This window comes from Chanos chanos, chromosome 1, assembly GCF_902362185.1.
Source record: "Chanos chanos chromosome 1, fChaCha1.1, whole genome shotgun sequence".
Taxonomy (NCBI): Eukaryota; Metazoa; Chordata; class Actinopteri; order Gonorynchiformes; family Chanidae; genus Chanos; species Chanos chanos.
In genome coordinates, this window is record NC_044495.1 from 42,233,081 (window position 1) to 42,259,003 (window position 25,923).

At 42.5% G+C, this 25,923-nt stretch overlaps 1 protein-coding gene across 1 annotated transcript in view; it reads left to right on the top strand.

Annotated features, from left to right (window-relative positions):
- Positions 1-25,923, top strand: part of pcloa (piccolo presynaptic cytomatrix protein a) — a 56,710-nt gene that overhangs the window by 11,800 nt on the left and 18,987 nt on the right. The window contains 8 exon segments of the mRNA XM_030784076.1: positions 4,285-4,839; positions 7,295-11,615; positions 11,933-13,497; positions 15,532-17,635; positions 19,110-19,181; positions 20,241-20,329; positions 20,867-20,942; positions 24,691-24,816. Of these exon segments, the coding sequence (XP_030639936.1) occupies positions 4,285-4,839; positions 7,295-11,615; positions 11,933-13,497; positions 15,532-17,635; positions 19,110-19,181; positions 20,241-20,329; positions 20,867-20,942; positions 24,691-24,816 (8,908 nt within the window).

Below are 25,923 nucleotides of genomic sequence, written 5' to 3' on the forward strand. Positions count from 1 at the left end.
GTGACAATTCTCCAAAGCATAAAATCCAGAAGAGTAAAAGGAAATGGTAGTTAATACTTGAGACACATTTGCCTCTTTTTTATCAAATTGAGATTCGTCAGAACAATATTTTGTTTTTATAATTTTATATATTTTGAGACCTCCTTTCCACTCCACATGTTCACCTGCCCTAATCAGCCCTAAGTGTTTAAACATTGTATTAAATGGTTTTGATGGCTAAACAATTTTGACACTGGCTTTTTAATGTTAGTTTTCTTCAGCATTAGCTGGGTAAGTCTTTGCACAATGAAGCCATCTCTGTCTCTGCCTCTCTTTCTCTCTCTCTCTCTGAGAATTAGGTATATATAGCTCTGCTTACCACCTTCATCGACAGACTTCACATACACTTCCCACTGCTCTAACAGGAAGCTCGCTCTGAATTTGAATTGGCCCCTCCTCCCTCCTGTTTCCTGTTTCCTGTTTCACTGCACAGAATGCCTTCTGTTTGAAGGCCGATGCCAATACTATGCTGATGTTTGATTTCCCACATCATAAAATAAAACATGAGAAGTCAGGACAAATAGTATGTGCCGCCCAGACGGTGACTCAACTGTTTGAGCTGATGGGTGAAGGCTGATGTGAAATGGCTGGGGTTGTCTCCCTCACCTAAGTTCTCTGCCTGGTACTCAGGCTTTCTGATTGTCATGCCAGACAGTGTCTAAATTTAGGCAATAAAACCCTTGCTAGATTGCTGCTGTAATCAAAGGAACAGTTTGACCTTCAGACTATTTAGCTCTCCATAGTGGCCAATCATGTAGCTGGCAGCGAGAAGCCTCTGGTACTGAGAGATTTTTTTTTTCTCCTTACGTTTTTATGAGGTTTTCATTCATTTTCACAAGAGAACAGAGAGATGGATGCAGAACTTTATGGCAGAACAGCTTCAATGACATTTGACTTGCAATACGTAGCAAGTATAACTCAGAGAGAGACCCAGAAACATTAACTGTGTCTGTTTTACAAGGCAACTCACATAATGAATCAGACATTTTATATTTACCATCTGTTTCTGTGAACAGTAACACACAGGAAAATGCTAAAATAAGCAGGAATACATTTTCTCTTATTCCTGTCATTTTTTATGCTAGGAAGTGAGGAATATACCAAAAAAAAATCTAATCCTGTGATTATATATTTTCTTGTTCTGTGGCTATAAGAATGTTCCTTGAGGTGGGTCTATGTATTTGAGCAGTTCATTTCTATGGAGGCACATTTTGAAAAAAGTTGTGAGTTAGACTGTGTGTTTGTGTGTGTGTATGTGTGGGTGTGTGTGTGTGTGCGTGCGTGCGTACGCGCGCGTGTGTGTGTGGGTGTGTCGTGAGCTGTGCCTTGCCATGGTGATTCAGCGCTGATACACTTTACTTTCTGATCTGTCACTGACAAAAGACTATTGACTCCGTCATGCGTGACTCACAGGAAAGCCTGGGTGACATTCATGGTCAGAGAGAGAGAGAAGGGGGGAGGGAGGGGTATAGCAGCCTGGCTGTCTTTGATAGATAGTTCTTGATGTGACTTCACAAAAAAAATGCCACTCTTACTAATCAGAGGAAAAACTCGGTCACGACAGATTTCAAGGCTTGGGTGATAGTTTCGGTGTTGGGATGACAGATTTCAGGGATGCGGTGACGGTTTCAGTGGTGGTTGGTCAGTTGTCTCGTCAAACTACAGCTGATGTTTTAGGCTCTAATTTCAACATCTTTGACTGAATGAAAGACTGGGGCAGTGATTCTGCTGTGATCTCATCATTGCGCATCAGTTACAATCTCACTATCTCTAAAGCATGTGAATTTAATGGACCAAACTGGTCGGCTTGAAAGGTGTTGAATTATAGGGACCCCATGTCATGCTAACTGTCTTTAATCTGTTCTCAGATGTTAAAATCACCTAAAGTGTCTCCCTGATGTTTCATAATTACAGTGAGCGACTAAAGTTGAACATATCTAATGACAAATGTATGATTTTTCTCAACCGTCACTCTTTTCTGCTCTCTGGTCTGATCTATTGACACATTGTCGTTGTTCCATGCCTCATCTGACTGGTTAATTACAAATAGATTACATCAGAGAAATGCAGAGAATAACCTGTTTTTTTTTGTTTAGTGTGCTGCATGATTATCTGGTTTCCTGTGCAAAAGGACATTAAACCTTCAGATGCTGATTACAACAATTATGCTATGCGAATTAAGGAACGTTAACATTATGACATTTTGTGGTGTTTTTTTTTTTTGTTCAGAGTTCCCTCTGAATCTTGAATTGTAATAACCCATGACCTTTTGCCAGGGTGTTTCTTTCACAGTATGTTTAAGTAGAACAGAACAGAATAACTAGTATAACACACATACCCTGTCTTCTGCTTACTTTATATCTGTGGAAAATAGCACCCTTTCATTCTGTGATTGTTCTGTTTTTTGTTTTTTTTTTGGTGGCTCTGCCTTTTCACCTCGTCTTGTGTTGCGTGAAATGTAGCTCCTCTGTGTGTCTGAGCTGTCTCAAGGAGGAGCACATAAAGACTTGGCTCCTAGCCCTGCGTTAGGTTTAGAATAAGCCCTGTTAATAAGTCAGGGGAGGACCTTGGGGACAGCAGACGTCACCAAGCGTATCACAGCGCACTCAACATGAGAGAAAGCGCAAACACCCAGGATTTACGTCAGCTAGCGAAGCGTATTCACCCAGGGGAAGTCCGTTTGTGTGCGGGGAGGGGGGTGACCACATCTCCCTTCAGGCATGCAATATTCATCTCTGACATCCATCGTTCTTGCTTTGTGAAAGTCATAGCACACTCTGCTTTGCTTTGCCTTGCCTTTTACACCATCACTGTAATTATGGCACCATAAGCATACGTCATATTTTGTAGCCTTCAGCAGTTTTCCCACAAGCAAGTACATCATTGAAAACCGAGAAATATTTAAATGGTTAAATGGTGCAATGGTGCCGCATGAAGTAAAAACCACATGGATGAATATGTTTAAACTAATGTTTATGTGACATGCATTATTTGTATAAGTTCTCATAGGAAAACATAACTACTTCATGGCACTTTTCATTTATGCCTCAAATAAAACGTGATCACAGTATGTCGGTCAGAGATAAATTATATTTCAGCATCTCACCATTTGCATGCTTATATTTTTTTCAAGCAATGTATCTACAGTCAGTTTTATTAATATATATATATATATATATATATATATATATATATATGTATGTATATATATATGTGTGTGTGTGTGTGTGTGTGTGTGTGTGTGTGTATGTATATATATACATGTATACGTATATGTGTATATGAATTACCAGAGCTATTGAGTACCTTAACACAAGTCATACATTCTACTTGTCCCAGTTTAGCTTCCCTTGGCAGCTGTGTAGGTTTTTTTTTTTGTAAGTGTACCTTTGAAAAGTATAAGATTACTCGAATGAACAGGGAACAATTATGTGACTGCCTAGAAGAGACTGCTGGTACAAACAGATGCTGTTCTGTCATTTGTCTTAATGAAGCTGTGTTGAAATGACAGCAACCACTCTAATGGAAGGATGATTTTATGCCCACGTGGATAAGACACTAAACTGTGGGACTTGCTCTAGATAACCCATTATTAAAGAAAGAACAGAATTTACTCTTGTATTGCTCCCTCCCCTGTGTTTACAAGCAGTTTAAATTTTCCCCAGAAAGAAAGCAAAAACAAAAAGCAGATGACACACTCTAGCCGTTCCATTTCTTTGGCCAGTTTATGGGGTATATGAAAAGATTAGGTGACCTTTATGTGAATTGTGTTTGATTAGACCATTTAGTATTAGTGACTTGGAAAATATACCAATAAACTGCATGAAGACCATACATTATGCTCTGTGTGCACAGTCATATAATAAACAAACACACACACACACAAGGCAGCAACTTCTGTGCATAGCCACTGTTTTGAGATGTCTCTGCAAACGGTCCAAGTCCCTCTGACATGTCCCATCAACATGAATTATAAATGGACGAACTCTTAAGTTACATAAATGCAGAAAGCACTCCAGAAATAGAAAGAGTTACGCAGGCCTCTCACTACCCAACAGTAATTTATACAAAATTTAAAATTTCTATGTTATGTCTAATTTTCACAGATCTGATAACCTGTTGTTCACCTAAATGGAAATATATATTGCAGTAAATGCTCACAACAAGCAAAACTTGTGGCTCAGTTTGTGTATGTTTTTTTTCTTAAAATTTATTTACTTTTTTGTCTGTTTGTTTGTTTTGCAGAACGAATGGCTCTGTCTGAATTGCCAGACCCAAAGAGCTCTCTCTGGCCAGCTTGGGGATATGACAGCTCCACCCTCTCCATCCAAGCTCCCTGCCAAACCGCAACCCACCCCTCCTTCTTCCCCTGCTCATAAAACCACCTCTACACCTGCGTCCCCTGCCCCCACTGCCACTGCTTCCCCTGCCAAACAGCTCTCAAGGATGCCTAGTCTAACACAGGCTCCAGCTGAGAGACCTGAACCAGATTCAGTCAAAGCTGATGATAAAAAACCTATAGCTGAGACAAAGGCAGATGCAGCAGAAAAGGAAGAGAACAACAAAGCAGCGCTTGCTCCAGTAAGCACACAGGTAGAGTTGAACGAAGCGCAAACACCTGACACCACGTCTGAAAACACAGAAGCTGCATCTGCTCCACCTGAGCAAATAGTTGAGGCTGCCACCCTTCCCCCTGTTAGTGTCCCAGGGCAGACAGCAGATGTTAAAGATGCAGAAAAAGAACAGGCTGAAACAGAGAAACCACCTCCCCCTCGATCAGAAGAGCAGAATGCAGAGGCAGTACAGCCAGAGCAGACTCAATCAGTGGAAATCAAATCTGCCTCTGAGGTTTCTCCTGTCGCAGAGGGCGAATCTAAAAATGTAAATGACGAGCCAAGGTCTGAGAGCACTGCACAAATACCCACTGAGGTTTCCATAGCAAACAAACAGGATGAGATAGCAAGTGAGGAAGCACCAGAAGCACAGTCAATTCAAGAGACAGAGACAACACAAGAGGAGAAGGCAGGCACACAAGACATAACTGCTGAGAACAAGGCTTCAACTTGTGGTATAGATGATCAGACAGACAAGCAATCCAGTAATGAAGTTTTAGAGGAAGTTTCAACACTAGAACCAGAGCATACCCAAAGTTCAACAACTGAGTCTGAAAACGCTGCAATGAGCGTTGATTTGGAAAAGGCATCCAAAGAGAATGTGGATTGTGTTGTTCTAGTTTCTGTAGAGGAGGGTCAAACACAGGAAACTGTTATAAACACCACACAGGGAGAATGTGTCAAACCAGACCAGCCAGCACTGTCTGAGTCACCAGTCAATTTCAAAAGTGAGGAGATCATTCCTGAGAAAGGGTCAGAATTCACGTTAGAGACAGAAGTGCAGTCTGTAACATCAACCCAGACTTCTCCACCTCAAGATATCAGTGAACAAGAGGTGTCTGAAGAGGAAAAATCAGTTGCTAAGGAGACAGAGGCTGAACTGCAGGTAGCTACAGCTGAACAAACTCCAGAACAGAACCCCTCTGTGGATTTGACTCAGGCTGAGAAAATGACAGATGGTGGAAAAGTAGTTGAGGAAGGGAACATGAGTGTAGAGAGGGAGGAAAGGAAACCAATAACTGAAGACACAAAAGTAGAACATGTGCCATCACATGAAAATAACGAAAGCCTCAAAACCACACAGGAAACTATAACATCTACCACTGAATGTTCAGATAGTAGTAGCACACCAGTTCAAGTGCATGATAAACTGACAGAACCTGAAGAAAAGATACCAGAAGAAAAATCTGTTCCTGACGCAACAGAATCAACCATCAGTAAAATAACAGAAAATACTTTGCCTCAGACAGCAGACATTTCTAATGTACCTGCTGAAGCAGTAGAGGATAGTGCTCCTGTATTTAATGAAAAGACAGAACAAGAACAACATAAAGAGACACAGTTTTCCCCACCACAGACTCAAGCAATAGAGAGCCCTGTTCCACCATCAAGGACAATTAGTGATACAGAGGTTGATCGTAGTAAAGAAACAAAAAAACTACCAGAAAATCACACGGACACTGTTTTAACAGACAACTTACCACAGCAAACCGTTTCTGCTGCCTCGGTGGATAATGAGACAGATGTCCCTGAGAAAATCAATGATGAAGAAGTACAGAAACAAGTTGAAAAACTTAATTCTGTATCTGAAAACAAAATGGATAAATCCTCTGAACCCCCTCCCCCTGCACAAGAAAAGATTAGTGTGGAGAGAGATATAAAGGAGAAGGGTTTAGATACTGAAGTAAAGCAGGAGTGTGACAGCTCACAGGATCCAGATATTTCCTCACAAGTTATATCAGGAGAAAAAGATACATTTAAGCTTGATAAAGAGACAGAGGCGAAGGACCCAATACCAGTAGAAGATCAGATGTCTCAAAAGACAGAGCAGATAACCCGAGTGCCAGCAGTTAGTGAGGCAAAAACTCTTGAAAAAGTCTCAGAGGATGCAATTATAAACCCTGATTTAACTGTGCCTGTTAACCCTGAGAGTGATAGTGATGTCAAGACAGTTGACCCATCACCTGTAATTAATGATCATGAAGTTCCTGTGAAAACAGCTGAGCTGTTATCTATAGACAGTGAATCAGAAAAATCTCAGGAAAGATCTACTCTTCCATCAGATCAGGATTTGTCAGTAATTAAACAGGCAGAGACTACTTCACAAGGGTCCTCTTTCAAACCAGCCCCAGCTTGTAGTGAGGTAATTACTGATAAAGATCAAGAGAGGAAAATATTGCCAACAACTGAATCAGAACCCTGCAAAAAACCTGATATTGACTCCAGTGCTCAAAGTGTTCCCCATAGTTCAGTCCCTGTAGAAGAACCACCTTCCCCTCCCTCTGTAGTTAGTAAACAGGACAAAGATGTGATTTCAAATGAAGAGAAGTCACCCACTGAAACAGAAGAGAAAAAGGATGATGAATCACGATTTATTCCCACTCAGGTGGATGAATTGGGAGAGGTAACTGTGTACACGTAGTTGTAGCGGACAGACTCTAGAGAGAATCTAGGCATACTCTGGAATCAAGTTGTGTATTAAGTCTCCTTCCACATGTTTTTGGTTTGCAGTATATGATTTTCACATCAATTATGACATGCTAGAAAATGTATGGTTATATTAATACCTTGTTTGAGGCATCTTCATAAATTCCATTTTATTTATGCATTCATCCGTTTATTTCCTTTTCTTGTCTTCACAGAAAAAGACTGATAGTGTTACTCATACTAAAGAAAAAAAATTGCTGAAGGAGCCTGTAGAGATGAGTGCTGCAACTCAAGAAAGCAGTCCAACCAGCCCATCTGATTTAGCCAAGTTGGAGAGCACTGTCCTTCAAATAATAGAGGCTCAGACAACAACAGAAACCAGAGATAGTTCACAGAAGGTCAGTGAACCAGGAAAAAGCAGGCGCAAATTGGAGGTGCTGCCAATGTCACCAGATTTTAGTTCTGAGGAAGATGGACATGGTGAAGCTCAAGAACAGGATGTTCCTGTTAAGCCAGGTAGCCCAAAGAAAGAACGTAAAAAGCTACTCGTCCCTGAAGAACTACAGGGAGATTCTTTAGAAGACAGTAGTGAGGGTGAGCCCTCACCCCTCCTGCAGAGGAAACAGTGTGTGAGTGGAGAGAAGAATATTCGAGGGAGAAGTGCAGGCACTATAGACGAAGAAGAGTTGATCCGTAAGCAAATAATAGAAATGAGTGCAGACGAGGATATGTCACCATCTGATGAGGAAAGTCTTGTACGTAAAAATATTAGAGATCAACAGAAGAAAACAGTCGAGCAAGATACAAGGAAAGACAGCACGGAGAAAAGTGAATCAGGAAGAGCCAGGCGCCTTCTAAAAAAGAGCAGTATCAGTCCTGAAGATGAGCGAGACTGTAAAAGTATCGTCTCTGTCGTTAAGACTGAGGAACCTGGGAAAGGGGAGCATAGGTCTCTGGACAGTAGAGCTGATATCCGCCATTTCAAAACAATTGAGTTAAACAGTACTGCCACTGTGAGACAGACGTCAGATGATGGGGAACTGGAGAGCCTAACTGATTCTCCTGATGACAGGTCCAGAGGTGAGGGTTCTTCCAGCTTGCACGCATCCAGCTTCACCCCAGGAACCTCCCCCACCTCACTGTCCTCCTTAGATGAAGACAGTGACAGCAGCAGTCCAAGCTATATTAGATCAAGTAGTGAGGGTAAACAACACCGCAAAGCCAAGCACCGGCAGCCAGGCCAAATGCTGCCCACCATCGAAGACTCCTCTGAAGAAGAGGAGCTTCGTGAGGAGGAGGAGCTTCTCAAGGAACAGGAAAAACAGAAGAGCTCTGGAAAGAAATCAAAGAAAGATAAAGATGAGATCAGGGCACAGAGGAGAAGAGAGCATGCCAAAACACCACCAAGCAATCTCTCCCCAATTGAGGATGCCTCTCCAACTGAAGAACTGCGTCAAGAGGCAGAGATGGAAGAGTTCCGAAGGTCATCTTGCTCAGACTTCTCCCCAAGCATGGAGTCAGAACCAGAGGGCATTGAGATCCTTCCTGAGAAGATCGCTGCAGTCCAAAAAGTATACCAGCTTCCAACTTCAGTGTCTCTGTATTCTCCCACAGATGAGCAACATGCTGATAAAGACACCAAGGAGAAACGACCTTTAAAAAGTGCAGATGAAGCTTATGAAGAAATACTGCTGAGGGCCAAATCCCCAAATGCTGACAAAGTGGAAGCTCTGCCAGGCAAAGATTCTCTCTATAGTGGCATGTTGATTGAAGATTACGCATATGAGTCTCTTGTTGAAGATGCTCAAAGGGAACTGGAAAAAGATCAAATCACTATACCAGAAAAACCCAAAAAACTGAGGTCACCAGATGAAGTGTATGAGGACATGATGCACAAAAGGATGATGCTTTTACAGCAGGAGATCAAGGAAGTAGATGTGGCAAAAGAAATTCCCAAACCAGAGACTGTTCTCCCCTCAGCTATCTCAAGCGGTGATACAGCCTCCAAAATCACCACACCTCAATTAAGCAAGGATGGGAAGCCATTGTTAGATGCTGAGGAAGCTTATGAGGAGCTAATGAAGAGGCAGAAAGCTGTGCTGACCCCAGGAACTAGTCCAACACAGACAGATCATCAGTCAGCCGAGGGCATACCAGAAGCCCCCAGTGATCAACTGGAAGTTGTTTCTCCAAAAAGAGTTCTCCCTATACCAGACCTGAGGGTTACTCAGTGTTCTTCAGGTGAAGAGGAGTCTGGAGAGGAGAGCATCATTGAGCAAAAGCATGAATCCGATAAAACCACCGTCTCTGAGCCTACACCACCGACACCTGTTGAGACTAAGTCCACAGCAGTTGTTTCTGACATTCCTGAGCAAACACCATCTGCACCTCCTGTTTCAGAGCCTTTACTGGAATCTGCAGCCTCAAAACAAGAAATAATACAGGAGCCTCCACAAACTGACCTATCAGAGCCTGCCACTGAGGCAATCCTGCAGCCTATGGAAGTTGACCAGCCTGGAGTGGTTGACCTGTCTAGGTCCTCAGGCTCAAGTCAAACTGGCTCTGTTCCTGCTCCCATTCCTACTACAGATACTAAAACATCACCCCCTGTGGTTGTTAGTGTATCTCCCTTACCCACTGTACCTCAGTATACTGCCATGGTACAGAGTGTTGTGTCAACTGCCCCTCCCATTCCACCAAAACCAGCTGTCTTACGTCGAGGTGTGTCTCAGGAAAAAACTGACATTCCTGCCCCTCCACCACTACCCCCTCCCACCCTGCCAAAACCCTCTTTGTACCCTAAAAAGACTCCCCCTCAAGTACCACCAAGGACTTCACCAGTTGGAGGGAGTGTGACAGTCCCAAGTGCACCAGTAAGGCAGCCTCTGGCTCCAGTCTGTAAACCACATGTGCCCCCTCCTGTGCCTCCGAAGCCATCCTCAATTCCAGCAGGTCTGACATTTAGTCATAGACCAGGAGAAAGCATCAAACCACCAATAGCTCCAAAACCCATGGCAGCCGCTCCGACCTCCTCCCCTGCTCAAGTAGTATCTAGACCTACAATCCTCCCCACAACCACTACAGATGTTGCTCTGAACCTCAGTCCATCAGCTGAAAGTAAGCCATTGCCTACCTCACCCCTCAGGTCCCCCACATCACCCAGATTGGGCAAGTCATTACATGAAACTTATGTGGTCATTACGCTACCATCACAGCCCAGTTCACCAGTAGAAGGAATCACAACTCAAGCCTCAATCAGTCCCGGCTCAGCATCCCCAACAAAACAGGCACCACCTCAGTCCCAACAGCAGGGACAACTACCACCTGAACCACAGCCACAAACAACAAGGGTCCCACTGGCATTCACTAGAATAACAGAGTCCATAGAAAGCCAAGAAATATGTGGTCCAGAAAAAGTAGTTTCTAGCATGAGTCATGTATATGAGGCAATTTCAGCTACAACACAGCAGCCATCAGTCATTCCAAATGTTGTTGCCCAGGTTGTTACCACAGAAGTTCAAAGAACTACTGTATCTGTTGTGCATGAGAGAACACCACCCCCACTTCCAACCCCAAGAGCCACTGGAATTACTGTGGTCCCAGAGAAGACCCAGTCCCTTCCCCAAACCCAGCAGAGTGGTCAGGTCTATCATCCTGGTGAAGTTGTGGATCTCCGTACCCCAAAAATGGATGTTGAAACTTCTCTGAAAGGTGTGGATCTGTCATCCTCTGAATCAAGGCGTCAGTCCCTTCCTGCTGATGGAAGTGGCCGCCCGACAAGTGCTGTGCAGTCATCTGTGATCAATTTAAGCACAGACACTTCATCAATGTCTGTCGTTACTGACAGCATAACCATCCTCACATGCACAGCCACCATAGCTTATGGGAACAGTGATGTATCTCAGGTCACCTCTATGCCTCTCCAGCTTACAACAGCCAAATCCTTTGAGCCAGTGTCACAGATCATCTATCGACCTGTAGACTCACAGCCAGAGAAACCCATTAATCTCTCAACAACAGTTGGGAAAGGTCATCCGGCTCCTGTGACGATAGCTCCCACAAGCATTACCAATGGGGTAAGCAGCAGCGTTCCTCCTCGCTTGGAAATTGGCCTATCCGGTGCAGTTGACCTTACAACAACAAAACCTGTCCAGACCATTGTCTCTGTTGATGGATCCACATCAGAGGTGATCACTGCAGTAATTACAGAGGATGATAGCAAACCTGTGGACCTAACAGCCGGTAGGCGGACGGTGTGCTGTGATGTGGTATACAAGCTGCCTTTTGCTGGGAGCTGTGCCACTCAGCAGCCTCCAGCCCCACTGCCAGAAGATCGTTTTGGCTACAGGGATGATCACTACCAATATGATCGTTCACCCTACAGCATGAGAGGCTTTGGTGGGATCAAGCCCTCAATGTCAGACACAAATTTGGCTGAGGCTGGGCTTTTCTTCTACAAGAGTAAGAACAGTTATGATTATAATGGTGCGGCAGAGGGTGCAGTAGATCTGACGTCTGGAAAGATGTCTGAGACAGGTCAGTACGACATTGCAGATCTCTCTTGCAGATATCGTTTTGAGTTACCTCCACTCATTCCCAGCTGAAACTTTTTTTGCACTTTTTGTTGTTTTTTATATTTTATGTTTTTGGAATTGGTGTGCATGCATGTTTTTTGTCCCTCTGATTTATAATTTTTGCATTTAGGTGCATGTCCCTGCATGCTGTTCCACAATATTTTGGCTGTGCCCCACCTTATCTGGCAAGACCTGATGATTTTAACTCTGCTTTATAGTCCATCACAATGCTCTGCTTTATAGATCGAACTATCTTCTCATAGTGTGAACTTTTAACAGGTGAAGCTGTGGACTACTCAAGCAAAGCCACAGGGTCATATTCTGGAATGACAATTCCACAGTACACCCAAGCAAGGATAACTTCTGCTGTTGGAACACATTTTGGGGTGTCTAGTGTCCTGAGATCCTCCAATGGTGTGGTTTATTCCTCTGTAGCAGCACCAGTTCCCTCCACTTATGCCATAACAACACAGCCAGGGTCAATATTCAGCACTACTTACAACACTCTGTCAGGCATGCACACTAGTGACACCATGCCATCACTCTCAAGTCTACAGAGCAAGCCACTAACCAGATCACACAGTTTCCTCTCCACTATTGCAGTCACTACAGCAGAAGATCATGGTGACGTGCCGCTGAATCTGGAGACAGGCGTCTCTAAAGATGTCTCCACAGTGCTCTCAGAAGCAGCTGCTGCTGTAACCACAGTGTCAGCATTGGATACATACACAGATGCCTCATTGGAGGCAATTGCAGCATCCCTGGAAGCCTTGTCTTCACCTATGGTACCAGGAGATCCACAGTACCAGATGGAGCGTGAGCTGCTGGAACTAGAGAAGATGAAGCAACAACGTCTGGCAGAGGAACTGGAATGGGAGCGTCAGGAGATTCAGCGCTTCCGTGAGCAGGAGCAACTCCTGGTGCAAAAGGAGCTAGAGGAGCTGCAGGCCATGAAACAGCAGATCCTTTGCCAACAAGAGGAAGAGAGACAGGCCCACCTCATGATGCAAAAGGAGACCTATGCTCAACAGCAAGAGCAGCTAGAGCAGATCCAAAGGCTGCAAGAGCAGCTTAGGCAGCAGTTGGAAGAGCAGAAATTCAGACAGATGTACTCGGTGGAAACCCAGGATCAGGCCCAGACAGAACCTCTAGCGGGACTAGATAAGAAGATGGATAGTGGGGTTCAGACTGATGAGGAGGATAATACAATGGATAAGGCCTACACTGCAGGGAGGAAGAAGAGGAGTGTTCGGAAGAGTGTAGACAGTAGTGTGCAGACAGATGACGAGGACCAAGACGAGTGGGAGGTTCCTACTCGAGGCAGACGTAGCAGAGCAAGGGATAGTAAATACAGTGTGGGTGAAAGGGTTTCAGTACAAGCCCTTACAGAAATCTCTGTGCAGACAGACTCTTCAGGAACACTTAGGGGGCATTCTGTACAGATGGATACTAAGGTAGAATACCCTGACTCAGACGGAACTTCCTCCCCTCAGAGAGACAAGAGACGCCCTACTCCTTTAGACATTGGTCATTCTCCTCACCTCAAAGCAGATTCCTCTACTCTCCAAGTTGCCCCTGCTCCTCCCAAATCCCCCAAAGTGTTATACTCCCCCATCTCCCCTTGTGTGTCACCCAGCAAATCACTTGAATTTGTGTCCTATGAGAAATCCTTGGGAGACACAAGCCCACAGAGAATCCGTGCTGCTGCAGAGCCATCTAAAGGCCCACCACCCAGTCCTAGAGGTCCCAAGGTCATACAGCGGTCAATGTCTGACCCAAAACCTATGAGCCCAACCTCGGAGGAGAGAGCAGCAACCACTTTCCAGTATTCAGAGGGATACACTGTGAGTATCATCCCTCTTTCTCAAAGAAGTATTGAGATGAGCAGTGGTTTCTACATTAAAGACAAAAGATGTGCATGTTTAATTGTGGACAATTTGACATATGTCATGCAAGATATGGTTTATGTCACTCACATCCATGGTAGCCTTTCATTTAAATGCCATGTGATAAAATAACCAGATGAGTAACCTTTTTTCATTTGTGTTCATCTTATTCAGTAGACTTGTTTTCCTGCCTTGTAAGTTGCATCCTGTTACAGTGATAACAAAATTTCACACCAAATCCTAACCAAGGATACCCCAAGCCTGATTTTCGGTGGCTTTCTTGATGTCTAGTTTTATGTGCAAAACTCTCTGTGAATACCTTTTCAAAGGCATTGCAGCATCCAAGTAGATTTATTTGTTGGCATTGGTATTTATTTGACACCAGATGACATGGCCCCTATGAGTGTAACAAATTTTCCAGAGGCACTTTTACTGCCTAATCAGTCATCTACATTGAAGTGTGTAACAGACTGCTTGTTGTTTGACTTGAGACTGTAACTCAGTACAGTCAACCAAGTCAGCCACTCAGACAAAATAGCAAAAGAGTGGGTCAAGACCCACATGGCACAAGCTGAAGCTTGCTGTCTAACAGTGGTACTCAAAGGGGTGTAGAAATGATTTTGCCTGTAATCCACACCTCAAATACCATACACTTAAGGTGCAACTAAAATAGCTCAGGTTAAGGAAAATTATTCAAAACTCACATATTAATTCCAGTACACTGAAGATTAAGAATTCTTTACGGAATAACTTCTTAGAGCTATTTTACAAAATCGCTTGTTTTTTGCTATAAAAAGCTATTTTTACTATGTAGTGTAGCATTATTCACAGCACACATGGTCCTTAGCAGTCATCAATTTTGTACTTGCCAACAATCAAATGCTGGCATAGAAAATATGGATGAATACCAAAATGTGTCAATGCATGTCTTATGATCATATCACTCAGTGTCTCAGCATGTCAATTTGTGTCACAGGATAAATAGTGTGCCATTGAAAGATTAACACTGCTGATGAGGGTGACAAGAATACAATATGTTTTTTCAACATATAGGTTTGCAAAGTGTTCATGTTGTCTACTTATGAGGATAACATCACAGTTGTCTTTGTGTTTTCAGCATTCTTTCAAATAGAATATTTTCAAGAGGATCTTTTCCTCTAGAATCTTACGTCGGTGCCTAGAGAACTGGCTTCTTTCATTCAAGGCACAAACATTTCAGTGGGTTTGTCTGGAAAATGGGATGGACCTTGCCAAGCATTTTATAGTCAATCTAACATATTTTGTTGACTTGGAGGTATACTGTATCATATTCCTGCTTAAAAATCCATGTGCAAATACCACCTCTGGATTCCAAAGGGATGCAGGTTTTTGGTTCTGATGTCTTGGTACTGGCTGGAGTTAATGATTCCATAGATCTTAACAAAAGGTTTAGGCTCCATCAATGCAAAAAAAAACCAAAAAAAAAAAAAAACAAAACAAAAAAAACTCATAACATAATGGGTATATCAGTAAATTTCACCCTAGGTGTGAAGCTGTTCACAGTAATAGCTCGTTGTGAAATGGCAAAGCTGCATTTGGTTTGTGCAGCTAAAGGCAACACTGTTCCAATGCCATTAAAGCAAACTCCAGAACTTTGTTGTTGTCCACTGCCCTGAACAGAATTTTTTTCCTGGCAGTCCTGATATCAAGGACATTGCATCCCAATGTAAGTTTGTAGGTATCTCACATTTATAGCCTTCCATTTCAAGAACTGCACAACATATGGGGAACACACACATACTTTTATCTCCAACAGATGAGATATACCACTGTCTGTGCAATCATAGGAAGGCCATCAACATCTGAACTTACGATTAGGTTAATCTTTTTTCAGCATTTATATAGAGTACTTTCATATAGTTTTATACACTGAAGAAAGAAGAAAGATGTCATTTCACATGGAACTACAGAGTATGTAATATTATTTTTCCATGTTTTTGTTTTCCCTCTCAGGGTAAAGGATCACCTGGTGGCACCCCATCTGGCACCCAGAAAAAGGTGAAACGAACCCTTCCCAACCCACCTTCAGAGGAAGAAGCAGCCATTGCAGGCCAGACAGCATATAGCACTGGCTCTGCACGCAGACGTCTCTGTCGTAGTACTAACATGGCACGCGCCAAGATTCTGCAAGACATTGACCGTGAATTAGACCTGGTGGAACGTGAGTCCTCTAAACTCCGCAAGAAACAAGCTGAGCTGGATGAAGAAGAGAAGGAAATTGATGCCAAACTGCGTTACCTGGAAATGGGAATCAACAGGCGAAAAGAGGCACTCTTAAAGGAGAGGGAGAAGAGAGAAAGGGCCTATCTTCAGAGTGTAGCCGAGGACCGGGACTACATGTCTGACAGTGAGGTCAGCAACATTCGTGAAACAAGGAGAGGTGGAGGTGGAGAAGAAATGAGTGGACATGGCCTTGAAAGGCCAAGGACAGCCCCTCAATCAGAACTTGATCAGTTTGTTCCACCTCAGACTAAACATGATGTGCAGTATGGCAAGTACTCTCAGTATCAGTATCCCCAGCAAACTTTGTACCAGCAGTCCCTCTACCAGTCTCAGCAACCATACCAATCCCAATCAATCTACTCTTCAGTGCCCTCTCTTACTGCCTCACAGCAGCAGAGCTACCATCAGATGCTGCTGCTGCAGCAGAAAGCTAGGCAGCAAGCTGCCCTACTTTCAGAACTGGATGCCACCAAAATGGCAGCCAACTATGATGTCATTCGCAGCCAGCCTGATGCTTCCACCTATCTGGGAGGGAAATATGGCAGCCATCTGGACCTGCGTGGCATTGAGGAGCGTGGGGGCAGTATTGCAGGAAGCCCTATGTCCAATGTGTCAGCTGACTCGTTCTACACTGAAGTAGATCACCATCATCAGACGCCAAGAAGTTACCTTCTCCTGGAGGAAGCTGCTGAGCTTGCCAAGGGCACTGCAGGCCTCTCATCCACTAGTTATGGCATTGCTGAAAAAGAACTAGCCAAGGCAGAGCGGCTGTTGAGACGAACAGCAGCAGACGTTGGAACAGACTACCTTGGCTCTAGCTCCAGGCTCCACTCTTACACCAAAACCCAGGATGACGAAGATCCAATGGAAGAGCCGTATGAGCTGAAACTCTTAAAGCAACAACTTAAGCAAGAGTTCAGGAGGAGCACAGGAGGCACTGAGAGCCTGGAGCAACTGGCTGGGCTCTCACATCACTACTACACCCCCAGCACAGCCCTGTCTAGTGCAGCCTACAGACCTTTTCCCAAGACAGAAAAGTACAGCATCAGCAGGCTGACCCTTGAGAAACAGGCAGCCAAGCAGCTCCCAACTTCCATGATCTACCAGAAACACAAAACCACCAGCAATATCGGCAAATTCTCTTCCTCTATCCAGGAAGGTCGAGCCGTAGAGACAGACTACACGAGCTACCTATCCTCTAGTGGAGGCTCACCAAGGTCAAGCAGGCTTTTACAAGATGAAATCACTTTCGGGCTTCGCAAGAACATTGCAGAACAGCAAAAGTACCTGGGCTCTACCTTAGGGGCTAACCTGGCTGGGTCACTGAACTTTGGTCAGAACCTGAACCTTACCCCAGGGATGAGGTCATCTCTGGGTGAAGATTCCGTTTATCCAAGTGGGAGCAGATCACGACCATCGTCTAGACCTTCCTCTGTCTATGGCCTGGACTTGTCCCTTAAGAGGGATACATCCAGCTCCTCACTACGACTGAAAGCAGAGGGCGAGCCTTCATCAGAAACCTCAGCCTACCAGACTCCATCAGGGAGGACCAAACCCACAAGTCTTCCCATTTGCCAGAGTGGACGGGGGAGAATTCCCATTGTGGCACAGAACTCTGAGGAAGAGAGCCCATTGAGTCCGGTGGGTCAGCCGATGGGCATGGCACGGGCATCCGCGGGTCCTCTGCCCCCCATATCTGCTGACTCCCGAGACCAGTTTGGGTCATGTCTTTCCCTCCAGGACCCACAGCAACAGCACCCAAGGGAAGACCCCACAAGAGGCCGTGGCTACATCCCAATGGATGACCTGCAGGCCACCATGTCAGACAGTGAAGGTAATTTCTACCAACACAGATTGCTATCGGCCTGTCATGACTGTTTCTGTTCTATGCATTTGTCTCCTTATTTGGGTCTGTCCTTTCATCCTCCTGAATGTGCTCATAAATGTCTCCTTGTAAATGCTTTGACTTTTCAAATATGCATGCTTGTCTCAATTTTTAAGCTTTTGCTGTACTACATGATAAAATTGTGGCATTTAAAAGCATCTGTTAATAACCATACGGGCTCTGTATTCTTCTTGCTACCTTTGCACAGTGAATGTTTTCTTGAATGGTAATCTGTTTGCATGCTGTCATTTAAGTTGTCTCTCTTTCACTGCTCCATTCTCTCACATTTTTGCATGCCTACAGTTATTTCCATCAGACTGTACTCTTTTACTACGAAAAGGATTGAGTGTTTTAAAAAATCCCTCCTGTATATATCTCAGGTGGATTAGCCTAATCCCATATTATTGACACTAGCTCAGGTGATTTAGCTACTGTGAAATTGTTGTTTATTAGCTAACAAAAAAAGTGCCTCATGGACTGGCAAACTGGTTACAATCATATCAAGAAATGTGATGGTTTGGTAGTATGACAATAATGAATTATCATAGTGCTATGACTATGTTAGTTATTAAACCAAATTACCCAGAATCAAAACGTCACTATAGTTGTGATATATATATTGTGACTATAATAATCAGTTGAACTGATGTAATATCTGCACAATACTTTGTGAAATTAAAAAATGTTTTCTGAGTAGTTTACTGTCTTAGTTATTTAAATCTACATACCATAAATGACTCTATGAAATGAAGGGTACAGTTATTGTAGTCTTTTAGGTGACATGAACAAGTTTCCGAAATGCTTTTCTGTGCATAAAAATGTCTCTCTCAGTGATGAGTAATACACTGTTTGTGTGTTAATAGTTTGTGTCAGTTACATGACTCCCATGTTTCTGATTGAATGCATGTTGGGTGTTCAATTAAACATAAAATTTGCACTTCCTTTGCTTTGCATATGTTACTTAGCTTTCTGTCTTGCAAGTCGGTCTGTTTCCCACTGCATGTGAAATTTCAAATTCCAGCATGCCTTGATGGCTAAAGATGTCTTGTTTCTTTTTTTTAAATCTTTTTTTGCCTGAGCTTCAATCATATATAAAGCTTCAAAAACATACAATGAGCCTAACTTATCTTGTGCAGCCTGTACCTTTTAAAAGTGCCCATTTCAATTATTACACTGTACATGTGATACTTCATATATGTGTTAAATAGCAATTTTACATAGTATCCAGAGATAAGAACACAGATTACAATACCGTACAACACACAGTACTCCCCACTAACAGTACAAACCAGAGACAACAGTGGTTTTCATTTTCTATTCTCATTTATTTATCTGTGTTGTGAAGGGATCTGCACATCTATCAGCATATGATTAACATACCACATGTTCCGTGTCAAAGTAAGTCCATTTGCTTTGGCTCCAGCATGAAGTGAGACCCTGGTGGTTTGGTACAGAAACAGACCAGGAAATTCACATGAGAACGTAACCAGACAGAGTATGAATGTTCTAGATTTCTGACCTTTCCATTGTCAATCATCCACCGACATCTCCGCTCAACACCACCAGGATCACCCACCCATCAGTCATCAATGAGCCACTGGCAAACCGAATCGATGAAAAATGCATCTCCATAAAAGGCACCTCGTAGAGAGAATGATTCATTAGGCTGGTAGATCTTGTTTATTTTATCATGATGGTTATTGTAAGTTCATGCTGTCACTGGCTGAAAATAGCTCTTGACTTTTTAATCCAGTCCAGCGTACTGCCTCTGGTCTGAAGTCAGTAGTAATAGTAATCATAACAGAAGATCTTTATTTAGACACTAAGAATGAGATTATTAGTATGTTGTCATTAATTAGATGCAAACATGCCATGGGTTCTGGATTGCCCATATGACTAAATACATGGGTTATTTTACTGTTTGACTGATCTTTGTGTACTTTTACTATATGCCAGAATTAGTGACCACTTGCCATGACATTATGTCAGTGCAAATATACACGTCCACAGTGTTTGATTTTGTCATTTTATATGACCACTGAGACAAACCAGAATTTGAAGAGATCAGCTGAAACAGGAGAAACCAGCTCAGAGGGGTTGGGGATTCTGGTTGAATTTAGGCACAAGTTATTTGTTTTGCAATTTATTCCCATTTTGATGTATTCTTTCCATATGTCTCTCCCTCTTTGGCCTCCATCACACACATGGGTATTGCTTTTCCTATTAGCCATTTCATTGATCAACAGTTTTTGGATAACTTCAGCTCCTTTTCTGTGTGTATCAAAGCACAGGGTGTGAACAGCACTATGAGTGTTTTCAAAGGAAGCTGTTCACGTAAAGTAGGATTTCTCAGTTATTCAAAACTGTCCACCAGGTGGACAAGTTAGGATCTTTCCCATAAGACAGTTCTGGAATTTAGCTCAAGTTATCTGGCTAACTAAAAAATCTTTGTTTTTGTGGAACACTTGTCTGATTTCAAAATTCAAGACATCAGGACTTCACCACATTATCAGAACATTTTAAACCTTTTTTTGTTCATCTGGCTTTTCCAAAGCTTACCACTTGCAACAGGAGGAAACTGACTGGTTTGACAAACCTCATGATGGACAAACAGAAAGTGGACAAAGCCATGACAGAAGACAGGTGACAGCACACTGACACGAACTCACTCTTACAAATACCTCACTGTTAGAAAAAAATAGGGTCGTTAGCACATCTTAGACACTCACACTGAAACAACCATCCTCTAACAAAAAAATAGGTTCATTAGCGTATGTTAAAGACTAATTGTTTCCTGTTTAAAATGCAATCAGTGTACTAAGACTATACTCTCAGTTAAGCAACCTAATTAAGGAAAAAATAAGTTGTATGCAAATAAGTACAAAATTAGACCCTAAAAGCCTATTCACATACTTGTTTTTCATTTGCATTTACAAATGACTTAGATACTTTTCAGGTGAAAAACAGACTTTGTTTAAGAATCATTTTCAGTAAATAACCAGTCCGGAAAATGTGACGGATTGTTCTATGCCTGGGACACTGCAGAAAAAGAAAAAAGAAGAGCTTTACAGATTATTTGCAGACACAGGAATTGCCTTTTCTGTGCTCTTCAGCAATTTGTACTCATGTCAGTTTTTTGGACATGTCTTGATCTGACTGAGTATGTTTGACATTCCATAGGCAAAGTCGACACACTACCCATTTCCTCACATGAGAGTGAAACTACAGAGAGATCCTAAAGACCACAGTGTCACAGGTACAGTATCATTACTGCTCTGCTTTATGATCATGATACAGTCACATGACACTGTCACTGTGTGTCATGGGAGTGATGTCACAGACTGGGTCAAAAATCTACAAAGAAGCAACAGCATGACAAATGCATTCATGTTTTTCCATACAGTTTTTAGCATCTCTCTCTCTCTCTCTCTCTCGCTCTCTCTTTCTCTCTCTCTCTCTGCTGCCTCGCTGTCTTTCATATATTTCTTTAATGAGAGAAATAAGAGTCAAAGGACTTGTAACATGATGCAATTTCCTATTATGACAGCAATACTATAATAGTGATCCTATTCTGATCTTTTTGGTGTATTGCACAGATTTCAGTTCCCCTTGAAAAGTAAAGTGATTCCTCCCGTACTGCACTGAAGATTTACAAAAATCTTCAGAAAACCACTCTCTGTACGCAGTACATTTTCATCAGCACTGCCCTCAAAGTGTGTATAATTTCTCTATTGGCCGTTAGCAGCAGTCAGTCTGCAATCTCTGTGCAGCATTGTTCTTACTGTTCTTGCTACAACAAAAGACTTGTGCCTTGAGAGTTCACAGATGCAATTTCATTTCAATCCTAATTATTTGTTGCAAACAAAGGCATTGTTCTGAAATTGTACTGTGTGTTCACGGCTTAAGTGTTCAGCTCCAGCGTTCAGCTCAAAGCTCATCAGGATGTAGAATAAACATTTCATGGCATCCCTCCATGCTCGTCAGTCATCAGTGCCCAAAAGAGTGCATACTCCTTAGCTAACAAAAAACTCCTGGTCCACAAATGTGGCGGCAGTTAGTTTTCACTTAATTTCAAATGTATTTGTTTAGCGCTTTTTTTTTTTATTTTCCTTTTTTACAGTAGTCATTGTCACATAGCCGCTTTGTGGAGTACTGGGCCTGAGCACCCACATTTAGTGCATTTGGAGACAGTAAAATCTGGGAAAACAATGTGTATCTTTGAGCATTTGTTTTGCAGGTACAGAGACAATGAGAACTAGACTTTATTAGGAATGTGTTACCAGGAGCTAAATCAGGAGTTATTTTAGATATGGAGAGATTAAGACATATGTGTGCGTGGGCACAAAACAGAAGTTTTTTGGTCAAGGAGGTAAGGCAGTGGACAATAATGAGATCTTGGGACTAACAGTTCAGGGAGTGTTAATCAGTTAGGGGAGAACTAGGTTAAGTGATATGTATGTTCAGATCTATATCATCAGCTTAACACTTGGAGCTGATGCAGTTTTTTTTATGAATGGTGTCACCAAGGGCTTGCATGTTCAATGAGAAGAGCAGCTAAGACCCAGAACCTTGACTGACACTATAGCAATCGGTTAACCAGGATCCCAACTCGGACAGTGCATGCTCTCTTACGCCGACAACCACATCCAGAAAACCTAAACGGCAATGCTGGTCATTCAGGTATAATAACACAAACTCTAAATATACAGCCAAAGTCAGAGCAGAGAAACTGGTCATTCACTGCTCTTTATGCTTTATTTTGTGCCATGGTGTAGTCCAAAGTCTGGCTGCAATATTCAGTCATTAACATTTCTTTGCAAATGTGAATATAAATGAATAGCAACAGTTTTCTTTGTGATTTTACAGATAAAAGGATGATTTGATGGAGGGCGGTGATTTTATGAGTCCCTTTCATTGAGATTTGTTTTGTTGGTTTTTTTCAAATGGAAAATGTAATAACATCCACTTGAAGAGGTCTGATTCCATGTCCAGGGTTTAAAGAGAAGTGTAACATGTCCGACAGTAGTTCTCTAATTGATGATAAAAGCTCTTTAAAGGAGATGTGCAGCCCTTGTGACATGTAGCCTAATTATCTGAAATTGTCAGTAACTTAGATATTTGATCAAACGCTTGGATTTTGAGTAAGTTGTAAGTCTGAGTGCCAAAAAGCACTCATTTTACAGGCCCTAAAGACTATAGTGATTAAAGCGACCATTAATGGTTCTGGCTTTGCTGAATGTGAATTTCCAAATAAATGACTTTTAAATGTGAAAAAATAGAGGTTCTATTTGTTGCTAGCAGACGGTCTACTTCAACATGTATGATTCATGACAGAACATTTAGTGTCCATGGCTCAACCACAGCACCATTACAGTTGCCCTCTGCTCTGGGAACTGTCTGTGGTTCCACCATGTTGAACTGTCCCATATTCCCTTGATTTTACTTGTTCAGTTGTACCAGGTGCTCCTCATCATAAAACTGATTGATGCTCAAATTAGAACAGCAGGACAGATCCATCACAAACTTAAAAATATACCTTAGAAATCTCTGTCTGTCTGTCGGTCTATCTCTCTCTCTCTCTTTCTCTCTCTCTCTTGTGATCAGACATTTACAACAAACCAAGAAGTTAATTGCACAGAGTAATCTAATGCTCTCATTACAGTCAGTCATTTGGTAGATTCTCATTAGCTTGTTAGTTGTAGTTTGTTTACAACTTGCAAGTAACATGAGCACTATGTCAGCAGTCACAGATTGATGGACCATCTCTCACTCATTATCTATGCCGCTTATTCTAATTAGCCTATCCCAGCACTCATAGGGTGAAAGGCTGGGAAACACCCTGGACAGGTCGCCAGTCCATTGCAGGGCAGACACACAATTCACCTAACCTGCATGTCTTTGGACTGTGGGAGGAAACTGGAGCTCCCGGAGGAAACCCAGGCGCCCAGGGTCCTTTCTGTGTGGAGTTTGCATGTTCTCCCCGTGTCTGCGTCGGTTTCCTCCCAGAGTCTAAAGACATGCAGGTTAGGCAAATTGGAGACATTAAATTGCCTCTAGGTATGAATGTGTATGTGAGTGTGTTTGTCTGTGTGTCTGTCCTGCAATGGACTGGTGACCTGTATACGGTGTTTCCCCACCCTTTGCCGGGATAGGCTCCAGCACCCCCCGCGACCCTGATTAGGATAAGTGGATAGATAGTGAGTGAGTGTCTCTAAACTTCAGTTGTGGGGCCCCATTCTAGCCAAGCACTATCACACCTTATTCAACTTAGCTGCAGAGTCAGGTGGGACACAGCTTGGCTTTTACACAAAAAGGTGTAGTGCAGCGTTTGTCAAACTCAGTCCGCAACGAGGAAACTGCTGGTCTGCAGAGCCTGCCACTGCGCCAGTCAAATTATGCTTGGTGCCTCTCTCACTTGCCAGGTGAAAATAGTAACATTTTATTCAAGATTCCAGAATGTTAAGCAAGTTCTTGTGGATGGTTAACATTCTAGAATCTTGAATAAATTGTTACTATTTTCGAAGCAAGAAGTTCAGTCAAGGGAGCAGGGACCTGGCAGTTTCCTCGTCGCTGGTCCACAACCCATAGCTTGAGAAACACTGGTCTAGTGAACACCAGGACTGGACTTTGACAACTTAGAGGTGTGCGCTGTATACTCAGTGTTCAGTTTAATCATTCACCTGATTTTGTTTCTAACTTAATTAACAGGGGGTTGTGAATTGTTAATTTAGCTGTGTCTTGTTAATGTCTCACACTATGTCCACTGGAATTAAACTGGTTGTTTTTTCATGTTTTCGTGATGTGGACGCGAGACTGGCGTCAGTGTTTGAGATGTTGTATATTACTAGATGAATCATGGCAGTCATTACTTGAAACCATTTTTGTTTTGCATGTGTATTATTGTTTACTACAGGTCCATAAACGGGGCCTGCATCATCTCTGTATGAATGTTTATTGATGTCTATGGATTTTCTGATTCACTAAACCGTCACTTTTCCTTACAGGGAATGGTTTAGGTATCCGAGTGGTTGGTGGGAAGGAGATTCCTGGAAGCAATGGAGAAATAGGAGCTTATGTGGCTAAGGTTCTGCCAGGAGGCGCTGCAGAGCAGACTGGAAAAATTGTGGAAGGTAAGATTATTCAAGTAGGCTGTGTGTTATATCAATATCTTTTTAGATTCTGTTACGGGGAAAGATGCTTGGATTATGTCATAATTGTCGACTTCACTGAAAAAATCAGTTAGGCGAACATCATCAGCCCAAAGGGACAATTTTATTTGTGATACTAGGCTTCATGGCTTGACCTGAAATAAAAGGGTAGGGGTGGGGTTTTTTTTTGTTTGTTTGTTTTTTTTGGTTTGAAATTGAAAGTGTAGTTGCTGTAGCCCCACCTATGGTCTAATACAGACAAATTCAAGGGCCTTCACTTTATTGCGTTTTTGTTTTTTTGGGGTTTTTGTGTGTGTGTGTGTGTGTGTGTGTGTGTGTGTGTGCGCGAATGTGCAAAGTTTGGTGTTCAGTGGATTGAAGTTGTATAACACAGTTTTGTTAGGGTTTCGGTAGACGTCCAATATGTTAGACAAACAGGTCCCTGAAAGGTCAGTATTTGTTCTGTATAAGATTTTATACAGTTGTGCAAAAATAATGTGACTCAATTTGAGACATAAAATAATGCCGTGTTTTGTTTGTCCTGAGCAGGACAACTGAACAGGGCCTTGACATTCTCAAATCTTGCCAAAATTTCAGTATAGTTTTGTTACATGTATACTATGCTTTATGATGATTAATGAGTGCACTAAAGGGGTTTGTCCAAAATGAAAACTTCAGTTTTCCATTATTAGAATTAAATGTTCTTTAAAAGAAATGTTTAAGGGACAGATTTGTTTTGGCTGAGTAGATAAATAATTGTCCCAAGTTTTAGCGTTACATTTAAAGGCGTGGCCTGGATACCTTTATCAGAGTGCGATACTGTATGTGGTTACCGTAGTACAGGCACGGAACCAATCAGGGATTGGGTAACATGAGCATTATTGAAACAAACCATCCTATGAATGCCAGTTTTCATGAGATTTGTTGAGTGGAAGTGGAGGAAAAAACATTTGTTTCCTGATGTGTTGCAACTAATGGATTGAACCCAAAATCAGAACACAGGCTCTGAATGAAGTTTTGACGAGGGTTTATTGAAATAATGGAAATGAGACAGGTAGCTGAGCACACACGGAGATTGAGGCAGATGAG